At 37.0% G+C, this 11920-nt stretch overlaps 1 protein-coding gene across 5 annotated transcripts in view; it reads right to left on the bottom strand.

The window, feature by feature from the left end:
- PTPRO (protein tyrosine phosphatase receptor type O) overlaps positions 1 to 11920 on the bottom strand; it is a 129618-nt gene that overhangs the window by 89701 nt on the left and 27997 nt on the right. For all 5 annotated transcript variants that reach the window (XR_013179572.1, XM_077170185.1, XM_077170184.1 and 2 more), the window contains one exon: positions 194 to 352. Coding sequence is in view for 4 of the 5 variants with exons in the window: in XM_077170185.1 (XP_077026300.1) it covers positions 194 to 352 (159 nt within the window). In the remaining variant the exon portion in view is untranslated. The remainder of the gene's footprint in view (positions 1 to 193; positions 353 to 11920) is intronic.

Below are 11920 nucleotides of genomic sequence, written 5' to 3'. Positions count from 1 at the left end.
ATAATGAATTATGCTTACAAAATGATTAATTTATAATATAATTTATTTTATAATTTATAATATGATTCATAAGTATAATGAATTATAATTATCTTGCCCTTTAGAACAGAAGAGAAAACCTCTAAAAAGGCAAAAACCATGTAAAAAAGCAATAGTCAGCCATCATATATTCAGCCTTCCTGTTGTCTCTTACCTTTATATAGCATTGTCCGGAAGTCTTTACCTTCCCAGTAGCTTATGTTAACTCTTGTGAAAATGTTATATTTTTCTGGATAATGAATTTCAAATAGGACTCCTGTTTCAGGAGAAGGTTTATAATCATATATTGAAACACTGGTTACAGGGAGAGGTTCTACAGAAGGGAAGTAAATGGAGAAAGGGAAAGGAGAAAAGTCATTATCAATTCTCAGGAGTACCAAGCTTTACATCTTTCACAGCTTCACACGTTTTTGTTCCCCTTGAGGTATAAATGTCTCGTGTATGGGTTGCGTGTTTTCCTTAGTAGTAATTCATGAAGTACATTTTATATTATGCTTTCTGCTTTTCAAAAGAACTTTCATATTCATTTTTCCATTTGCCTTTTGCTACAACCCTGAGGTCTAGGAAGAGCAACTATTAATATCTGTATTCAACAGAATAAAAATGACAAACAAGAGACTTCAAATTACTCGTCAAAATTATTTTGCAAGTTTATGGCATAGAATCTATCTGAAGACTCCTAGATCACTTTTCTTTTTCCCATGCCAAGAAAGTTTGATATTAATAACAAAAAAAAAGTTTGGCTCTGACCAAAGATAAATGTTTATGTGACCATTTATTACTTGTCATGACCTTAGCACTTCATTTTCTATATATTAAATATAAGACTACAAACCAATCTATGTTGTGAAAATTATAGTTTTAGGTGTTAATTAAACCACTTATTCTACAGAAGTTTGAAAAGACATATTTATTTTTATTTTGCTTAAGTTATTAACACATCACAAAAACTTTTAAATACTCAGATTTTTACCACGGTTGACATATATCTGCATCTCCTCCACATCTTGCTCTCCAGCCAAATTCATGTGAAAAGACTGAGTCCCCCATTCCTTCTGGGAACTACTAATAAATTTCACTTATTTTAATTTATTCCAGGAAACATTCTAAGTAATTTGTTTTGGAGCAGCTATTACAGAAAAAATAATTCTCATTCAAACTTTTAGAATTGCAAAGATTCTCAGACAATATTTATAGCCTGAACTAAAGCAGTGTCCTTAGTTTAAATTTTACATTTTAAAAATCTTGGTTTCAATAACAGAAGAAATAAAACTTTCACATATATCACTCAACAAGGAATTCTAGTATAACTACATGCTTCAATCCGCAGCTCTATGTATAACCCATTCTGTCCCTCAAGTTCTCATTCTTGCTTTTGATTGTGCAGCTCCAGAAAGGACTGAGATTACACGTCAAAGCAATGATTTTGCTTGAAATTTTCTCAGAAACAAAGTCAACATCTATGGAATAGTTAGGAAAGCCTTCAGATTGCAGCATATATTGTGTGATCATGTCTCTGTAGATAATGCACTATAAATTTCGGTTAAAATGTTTCTGTTTTCTCTGTCTCACTTCTGGTTTTCTACTTACAGGTAATACATTTACAATGAATTCATTTATATTCCAGGTAAAGAAACAAACAAAATTGCGATGATGCTAAGTATTTCTCTTTGATTAATCCCAAAGAAATGCTGAACCATCTGACATTCTGTCTTTCAAGCTAGCCTAATCACTAACCTAGATATATAACAATTCTAGCTCCTGACTCTGGATCTAAGAGAACCAAAATGAAAACTAGCAGCAAAAGGCAGCAATCGAGCAGCCAACTCTTCCACTGCAGCAGTCCTGTTTCACATCTTCACCGTGATTCTGTCTGCTCAAAAAAAAAGAAGTTAGAGGTCAACTCAATCTTTCATACCTTAGGGCATGAAGTGTGTGCATCAAAGCCAAACTGGAATTCAAGAGACACATGAGGATTAGAACACAGATATTTTATTTTATGACTTTTTCTTTTTTGGCTGCTGCAAGATACTTAAATTTTAAACTGAGAGAATTTTTTAAATGCCCACTTAATATTTGTTTTATATATTTCCCTCAGCCTCAACTCAAATGACACAGGTTTAGCTATAAATCTGAAAGTCCACGCCAAGGCATTATTGAGCCATATTCAATCCAAAGAACTCAAAGTCATGTCCTAAAAAATTATTTACTTTCCACTTACCTCCCCCATTAGAAATTCTATATTTTTAGAAATTAAGTGATGTGGTGTAAACCAGAGTGCTAATTATTCGTGTGTTGTTCAGTGATGACAATATTAAGTTCTTATCAGATTCTTTACTCCTTTCCCTGACAGCCACCCCATGTACCTCCCTTTCTTGTCTTGGGAAGCAGACTGGGCTTGACAGAGAAACAAAGTTGCTAGAAAATGTGAATCACTTGTTATCTTTATTTACTTATTACTTTTTTTGAATATAGGCTTTTAAATTTTTCCAAGAAAAAAATATTACAAAATATAATTAAATCTTTTCATGTAACTTATCCAGTTCCCATTCTCCTTCTACCATGGCCAGAGGGAAGTTATTACTCTGAATTTGGTGTTTATCATTCCCATGCAAGTTTTTACTTTTATATTTGTATGTTTCCCACATCCACAAGAAGTTATTATTTTGCATGATTAAACATATTACGTTAATGGTATTATATCATACGTCTCATTTTGCAGCTTGCTTTATCACTTAACATTGTTTTTCAGATGTGTCCATCTTAATACATCCATCTCTAGAAAATGTACTTTGGTGTCCATTTTACAATTATACAACATGTCTGTTATTGTTCTGGTGGATAGGGCTGCTTTCAAGTATTGACTGTTACTAATAATGCTACACTAAAGGTTTGAGGGCATGTGTTCTAGTTCGTTAACTGCCGGAATGTAATATACCAGAAACAGAATGGCTTTTAAAAAGGGGAATTTAATAAGTTGCTAGTTTACAGTTCTAAGGCCGAGAAAATGCCCAATTAAAACATGTCTATAGAAATGTCCAATCAAAGGTATCCAGAGAAAGATACCTTGGTTCAAGAAGGCCAATGAAGTTCAGGGTTTTTCTCTCAGCTGAAAAGGCACATGGCGAACATAGTCTGAGTTTCTCTTTCATTTGGAAAGGCACATGGTGAACATGGTCAGGGTTCCTCTCTCATCTGGAAGGGCACATGGCAAACGCGGCATCATCAGCTAGCTTCTCCTGGCTTCCTGTTTTATGAAGCTCCCCAGGAGGCATTTTCTTTCTTCATCTCCAAAGGTTGCTGGCTGGCGGACTCTGTTTCATGGTGCTGCAGCATTCTTGCTCTCTCCGAATCTCTCTCCAAAAAGGACTCCAGAAACTTATCAAGACCCACCCAAACGGGTGGAGACATGTCGTCACCTAATCCAGTTTAACAACCACTCTTGATTAAATCACATCTCCAGGGAGATGATCAGATTACAGTTTCAAACATACAGTATTGAATAGGGATTATTCTGCCTTTATGAAATGGGATTTTTTTTTCTTAATTAAACAAAAAAAAGAAATTAACACAACATTTAGAAATCATTCCATTCTACATATGCAATCAGTAATTCTTAACATCATCACATAGATGCATGATCATTTCTTAGTACATTTGCATCGATTTAGGAAAAGAACTAGCAAAACAACAGAAAAAGACAGAATGTTAATATAGAGAAAAAAATAAAAAGAATAATAATAGTAAAAAAAAAGACACAAACAAACAAACAGACAAACAAAAAAAAAAGACCTATAGCTCAGATGCAGCTTCATTCAGTGTTTTAACATGATTACTTTACAATTAGGTATTATTGTGCTGTCCATTTTTGAGTTTTTGTATCTAGTCCTGTTGCACAGTCTGTATCCCTTCAGCTCCAATTACCCATTATCTTACCCTGTTTCTAACTCCTGCTGGTCTCTGTTACCATTGACATATTCCAAGTTTATTCTCGAATGTCGGTTCACATCAGTGGGACCATACAGTATTTGTCCTTTAGTTTTTGGCGAGACTCACTCAGCATAATGTTCTCTAGGTCCATCCATGTTATTACATGCTTCATAAGTTTATTCTGTCTTAAAGCTGCATAATATTCCATCGTATGTATATACCACAGTTTGTTTAGCCACTCGTCTGTTGATGAACATTTTGGCTGTTTCCATCTCTTTGCAATTGTAAATAATGCTGCTATAAACATTGGTGTGCAAATGTCCGTTTGTGTCTTTGCCCTTAAGTCCTTTGAGTAGATTCCCAGCAATGGTATTACTGGGTCGTATGGCAATTCTATATTCAGTTTTTTGAGGAACCGCCAAACTTCCTTCCACAGTGGTTGCACCATTTGACATTCCCACCAACAGTGGATAAGTGTGCCTCTTTCTCCGCATCCTCTCCAGCACTTGTCATTTTCTGTTTTGCTGATAATGGCCATTCTGGTGGGTGTGAGATGATATCTCATTGTGATTTTGATTTGCATTTCTCTAATGGCCAGGGACATTGAGCATCCCTTCATGTGCCTTTTGGCCATTTGTATTTCCTCTTCTGAGAGGTGTCTGTTCAAGTCTTTTTCTCATTTTGTAATTGGGTTGGCTGTCTTTTTGTTGTTGAGTTGGACAATCTCTTTATAAATTCTGGATACTAGACCTTTATCTGATGTGTCGTTTCCAAATATTGTCTTCCATTGTGTAAGCTATCTTTCTACTTTCTTGATGAAGTTCTTTGATGCACAAAAGAGTTTAATTTGGAGGAGCTCCTATTTCTTTCTTTCTTCAGTGCTCTTGCTTTAGGTTTAAGGTCCATAAAACCGCCTCCAATTGTAAGTTTCATAAGATATCTCCCTATATTTTCCTCTAACTGTTTTATGGTCTTAGACCTAATGTTTAGATCTTTGATCCATTTTGAGTTAACTTTTGTATAGGGTGTGAGATACGGGTCTTCTTTCATTCTTTTGCATATGGATATCCAGTTCTCTAGGCACCATTTATTGAAGAGACTGTTCTGTCCCAGGTGAGTTGGCTTGACTGCCTTATCAAAGATCAAATGTCCATAGATGAGAGGGTCTATATCTCAGCACTCTATTCAATTCCATTGGTCGATTTATCTATCTTTATGCCAATACCATGCTATTTTGACCACTGTGGCTTCATAATATGCCTTAAAATCCGGCAGCGTGAGACCTCCAGCTTCGTTTTTTTTTTCCTCAAGATACTTTTAGCAATTCGGGGCACCCTGCCCTTCCAGATAAATTTGCTTATTGGTTTTTCTATTTCTGAAAAATAAGTTGTTGGGATTTTGATTGGTATTGCATTGAATCTGTAAATCAATTTAGGTAGGATTGACATCTTAACTATATTTAGTCTTCCAATCCATGAACACAGTATGCCCTTCCATCTATTTAGGTCTTCTGTGATTTCTTTTAACAGTTTTTTGTAGTTTTCTTTGTATAGGTTTTTTGTCTCTTTAGTTAAATTTATTCCTAGGTATTTTATTCTTTTAGTTGCAATTGTAAATGGGATTCGTTTCTTGATTTGCCCCTCAGCTTGTTCATTGCTATTGTATAGAAATGCTACAGATTTTTGAATGTTGATCTTGTAACGTGCTACTTTGCTGTACTCATTTATTAGCTCTAGTAGTTTTGTTGGGGATTTTTCCAGGTTTTCGACGTATAGTATCATATCATCTGCAAACAGTGATAGTTTTACTTCTTCCTTTCTAATTTTGATGCCTTGTATTTCTTTTTCTTGTCTAATTGCTCTGGCTAGAACCTCCAACACAATGTTGAATAATAGTGGTGATAATGGACATCCTTGTCTTGTTCCTGATCTTAGGGGGAAAGTTTTCAATTTTCCCCATTGAGGATGATATTAGCTGTGGGTTTTTCATATATTCCCTCTATCATTTTAAGGAAGTTCCCTTTTATTCCTATCTTTTGAAGTGTTTTCAACAGGAAAGGATGTTGAATCTTGTCAAATGCCTTCTCTGCATCAATTGAGATGATCATGTGATTTTCTGTTTTGATTTGTTGATATGGTGTATTACATTAATTGATTTTCTTATGTTGAACTATCCTTGCATACCTGGGATGAATCCTACTTGGTCATGATGTATAATTCTTTTAATGTGTTGTTGGATTCGATTTGCTAGAATTTTGTTGAGGATTTTTGCATCTATATTCATTAGAGAGATTGCTCTGTAGTTTTCTTTTTTTGTAATATCTTTGCCTGGTTTTGGTATGAGGGTGATGTTGGCTTCATAGAATGAATTAGGTAGGTTTCCTCCACTTCGATTTTTTTGAAGAGTTTGAGGAGAGTTGGTACTAATTCTTTCTGAAATGTTTGATAGAATTCACATGTGAAGCCATTTGGTCCTGGACTTTTCTTTTTAGGAAGCTTTTGAATGACTGATTCAATTTCTTTACTTGTGATTGGTTTGTTGAGGTCATCTATTTCTTCTTGAGTCAAAGTTGGTTGTTCATGCCTTTCCAGGAACCTGTCCATTTCATCTAAATTGTTGTATTTATTAGCGTAAAGTTGTTCATAGTATCCTGTTATTACCTCCTTTATTTCTGTGAGGTCAGTGGTTATGTCTCCTCTTCCATTTCTGATCTTATTTATTTGCATCCTCTGTCTTCTTCTTTTTGTCAATCTTGCTAAAGGCCCATCAATCTTATTGATTTTCTCATAGAACCAACTTCTGGTCTTATTGATTTTCTCTATTGTTTTCATGTTTTCAATTTCATTTATTTCTGCTCTAATCTTTGCTATTTCTTTCCTTTTGCTTGCTTTGGGGTTAGTTTGCTGTTCTTTCTCCAGTTCTTCCAAGTGGACAGTTAATTCCTGAATTTTTGCCTTTTCTTCTTTTCTGATAAAGGCATTTAGGGCAATAAATTTCCCTCTTAGCACTGCCTTTGCTGCGTCCCATAGGTTTTGATATGTTGTGTTTTCGTTTTCATTCACCTCGAGGTATTTACTAATTTCTCTTGCAATTTCTTCCTTGACCCACTCGTTGTTTAAGAGTTTGTTGTTGAGCCTGCACGTATTTGTGAATTTTCTGGCACTCCGCCTATTATTGATTTCCAACTTCATTCCTTTATGATCCGAGAAAGTGTTGTGTATGATTTCAATCTTTTTAAATTTGTTAAGACTTGCTTTGTGACCCAGCATATGGTCTATCTTTGAGAATGATCCATGAGCACTTGAGAAAAAGGTGTATCCTGCTGTTGTGGGATGTAATGTCCTACAACAGCAGGATAAATGTCTGTTAAGTCTAGCTCATTTATTGTAATATTCAAATTCTCTATTTCTTTATTGATCCTCTGTCTAGATGTTCTGTCCATTGATGAGAGTGGGGAATTGAAATCTCCAACTATTATGGTATATGTGTCTATTTCCCTTTTCAGTGTTTGCAGTGTATTCCTCACGTATTTTGGGGCATTCTGGTTCGGTGCATAAATATTTATGATTGTTATGTCTTCTTGTTTAATTGTTCCTTTTATTAGTAGATAGTGTCCTTCTTTGTCTCTTTTAACTGTTTTACATTTGAAGTCTAATTTGTTGGATATTAGTATAGCTACTCCTGCTCTTTTCTGGTTGTTATTTGCATGAAATATCTTTTCCCAACCTTTCACTTTCAACCTATGTTTATCTTTGGGTCTAAGATGTGTTTCCTGTAGACAGCATATAGAAGGATCCTGTTTTTTAATCCATTCTGCCAGTCTATGTCTTTTGATTGGGGAATTCAGTCCATTAACATTTAGTGTTATTACTGTTTGGATAATATTTTCCTCTACCACTTTGCCTTTTGTATTATATATATCATATCTGATTTTCCTTCTTTATACCCTCTTCTCCATACCTCTCTCTTCTGTCTTTTGTATCTGACTCTAGTGCTCCCTTTAGGATTTCTTGCAGAGCTGGTCTCTTGGTCACAAATTCTCTCAGTGACTTTTTGTCTGAGAATGTTTTAATTTCTCCCTCATTTTTTAAGGACAATTTTGCTGGATATAGAAGTCTTGGTTGGCAGTTTTTCTCTGTTAGTAATTTAAATATATCATCCCACTGTCTTCTAGCTTCCACGGTTTCTGGTGAGAAATCTACACATAGTCTTATTGGGTTTCCCTTGTATGTGATGGATTGTTTTTCTCTTGCTGCTTTTAAGATCCTCTCTTTCTCTTTGACCTCTGACATTCTAACTAGTAAGTGTCTTGGAGAACACCTATTTGGGTCTATTCTCTTTGGGGTGCGCTGCACTTCTTGGATCTGTAATTTTAGGTCTTTCATAAGAGTTGGGAAATTTTCAGTGATAACTTCTTCCATTAGTTTTTCTCCTCCTTTTCCCTTCTCTTCTCCTTCTGGGACACCCACAACATGTATATTTGTGCGCTTCATATTGTCATTCAGTTCCCTGATCCCCTGTTCAAATTTTTCCATTCTTTTCCCTATAGTTTCTGTTTCTTTTTGGAATTCAGATGTTCCATCCTCCAGTTCACTAATTCTACCTTCTGTCTCTTTAAATCTACCATCATAGGTATCCATTGTTTTTTTTCCAGCTTTTCTACTTGTCCTTCACTCCCATAAGTTCTGTGATTTGTTTTTTCAGGTTTTCTATTTCTTCTTTTTGTTCAGCCCATGTCTTCTTCATGTCCTCCCTCAATTTATCGATTTGGTTTTTGAAGAGGTTTTCCATTTCTGTTTGTATATTCAGCATTAGTTGTCTCAGCTCCTGTATCTCATTTGAACTATTGGTTTATTCCTTTGACTGGGCCATATCTTCAGTTTTCTGAGCGTGATCCATTATTTTCTCCTGGCTTCTGGGCATTTAATCAGATTTCCCTGGGTGTGAGACCCAGCAGGTTGAAAGATTTTTCTGTGAAATCTCTGGGCTCTGTTTTTCTTATCCTGCCCATTAGGTGCCGCTCGTGGCGCTCATCTGTCTGCAGGTCCCACCAGTAAAAGATGCTGTGGCTCCTTTAACTTTGGAAAACTCTCGCTGTGGGGGGGGGGGAGGGTGCCAGCCGAAGCGGCTTGGGGGAGTGCCAATCTGAATCTCCCAGCCAGCCTGGGGATCCGCATGCAGGGAGGTTCGCCGGCCTCCGTGGCTTGGGTGAGCGCCTGTCCAAATTTCCCAGCCGGCCCGGGGCGCCAAGCGTGTGGGGGGGGGCACCGGCCTCTGCAGCTTGGGGGAACGCCTGTCCAAATTTCCCAGCGGCCCGGGGCGCCAAGCATAGCGGGGTGGCACCAGCTGTCGTGGCTTGGGGGAGTGCCTATCCACCGTTCCCAGCCGGACCGGGAAGCCACGTGTTTGGAAGGGACCCCGGTCGCCGTTCTCCGCGGCTTGGGGATCTCCGATCCAATTCTCCCAGCTGGTCCGGGGGGCTGCACGTGGGGGGGGGGGGCGCCAGCTGCCGCGGCTTGAGGGGACCGCCTGTCCAATTCTCCCAGCCGGCCCGGGAAGGAGGGAGGGAGGAACTCTGGCTGCCTGCCGCCCGGCCCAGGGAAGCCTGCGCCCCTCGGCGATCTCACCAGAGCGGGTTCTCCCAGCCAGTCAGCTGTTCCAGAATGGGGTATGCTGTCTTCTTGGTCTCTGTCGTGGCTCCGGGAGCTGTTCTGTATCGTTTCTACTTCCCTAGTAGCTGTTCTGGAGGAGGAACTAAGACTCGCGCGTCTTACTAAGCCGCCATCTTCTCCGGAAGTTCAAAATGGGATTTTTGATTAAAACATGGCTTTTCCAGGGTCCATACATCCTTTCAAACTAGCACAGTATGTCTTCTTAGGTTGGAATTGCCCGATAATGGAGTATGCACATTTTCAACTATATCAGATATTGTCTTAAGGCTTTCTAAATTCGTTGTTCCTATCCAATTTGCATAACTATCAGAAGCCTATGGCACCTCCTGCTTCTTCTCATTCTTTTCCAAAAGTTGCTTTTGTTAGTGTTTTTAATTTTTGCTCTGCTGAGGTGCGAAGTTTTCTTTGCTTTACTTTACTTTTTACAAGGAGGTTATCTCTTCATATGTTCATTGGCTATTCAGCTTTCCTGTTCTTATACTTGCTTATTTGAGTCTTTTGCCTATTTCATGAGTTCATTTTTTCATTCTCCTCCTAATTTGTAATGCAACCTTTGTTGTGTAGCACATTCCCATTATTTTATTTTTATTGTAACTTGTTCTTTCCTATTGGATTTGCCTTTTCTCTTGCTGAAATACATCTATTAACAGTCTGTTTTTTAAGTTAGAATTTTGGGTGTTAAATTTTTTATGTTTTTTACAACATAAAATTTATTTTATATTTATTCTTGATGTATTTTAAATAGGTATAAAATTCCAAGTAGATAGTCTTCTTACATTATCCAAAGGTATTTCTCAATTGTCGTCTTCTACCAAGTATTACAGACAATAAATCTTCTGTCAACCTGATTGCCATTTCTTTGTAGATGCTAATGCTTTTTCTTTCTGGAATTTTTCTTTTTAAGAGAAGTTGTAGGTTTACAGAAAAATCATGCAAAAATATAGTGTTCCCATATAGCCCATCCCTATTATTAGCTTCTTACATTAAGGTGGCACATTTGGCATAAGTGGTTATAGAATATCACTGTGCCTGAACACTTATCTATAGTCCATGTACATTAGGACTCCCTATTTGTGTTGCACAGTCTTGAGAACTTAAAAAAAAAAGTATTCTGGTAGTTTATACACAGCCTAAAATTTTCCCTTTAACCATATTAAATATATAATTCAGTGCTGCTAATTATGTTCACAATGTTGTACTACCATCATCACCATCCACTATCAAAACTCTTCCATCATTCCAAGTAAAAAGCCTGTGCAACTTAAGTGTTAACTCCCCATTCCCATTCTGGTACCTTTTAAGCTTTGTGTTCATCCCTGATGTTTTGCAGTTTCACATATGTCTAGGTGTGGTCTCATTTTATTTTTTTAAATATTAATCCTACTAGGGACTTGGAATGCTCTGTGTATTCATGTCAATTTTAAAAATTTTGCTAATTCTCAACAACCATCTCTTCAAATTTTGCACCCATCATTCCCTCTATCTTCTTTTGTTGATCTCATAGGCTTCGAGTCTCTCCCACATACTTCTGAATTGCCTCGTGTGCTAAGTTTTGGGGAAATTACATAGTACTACCTTTTAACTTACTAACTCTCATTAAATGTTATCAGAATAAAATTTTCTGACCTATTAAAGTTTTTCAATTAACTAACAAAATTTAACTAAATTAATTTTAGTGTAATTAATATTTTAAATTAATTTAAATGACTTCATTTCTAAAAATTTTAATTTAGTTGTGTTTATTCTATATGCTTTTCTTTTATTTCTGCCAATTTTTATTTCATTACTTCCTGTTCTTTTTTAGTGGATGTGATGCTCTCATTCTTCTCTTTGGACTGATTTCTATGTAAAATAAAATATGAAATGTTCCATTTGTTACTTTGCTGCCTATCTCTTTTAGCATAAGTTTCTTTCAGTGTTTTGAAATACTGGCTCTTTGCTCATTATATGCTTTTCATTGCCCTCATCTCTTGCTTACCCCTTACTACTTAGACGGTTTGTCCATTGCCTCCTCTTGGCCCACCGAAGCCTTCAGTTTAGAACCAGGGCATATAACAGTATGTGGGGTTCCCGATGCTGTGGTGTACAGTGCCTATCCCACACTCGTCACTGAGTCAGAAGGTGACTAGGGTTGGTCCTCGGTAGGAAGACGGAGTCTGTGTTCCCTGCCTCCCTCGGCTTCCAGAGATGCTTCTTTCACAAGCAGGAAGAGTCTTTGCTCTAAGCAGAGAGCCTGGCTCTTTGTTCAGTGTGGAACATTTCAGCCCAGCTTACCTTAC

This window comes from Tamandua tetradactyla, chromosome 7, assembly GCF_023851605.1.
Source record: "Tamandua tetradactyla isolate mTamTet1 chromosome 7, mTamTet1.pri, whole genome shotgun sequence".
In the NCBI taxonomy this organism is placed as follows: domain Eukaryota; kingdom Metazoa; phylum Chordata; class Mammalia; order Pilosa; family Myrmecophagidae; genus Tamandua; species Tamandua tetradactyla.
The sequence above is the reverse complement of the archived record's forward strand: the minus strand, read 5'-3'. Positions and strand labels throughout refer to the sequence as shown.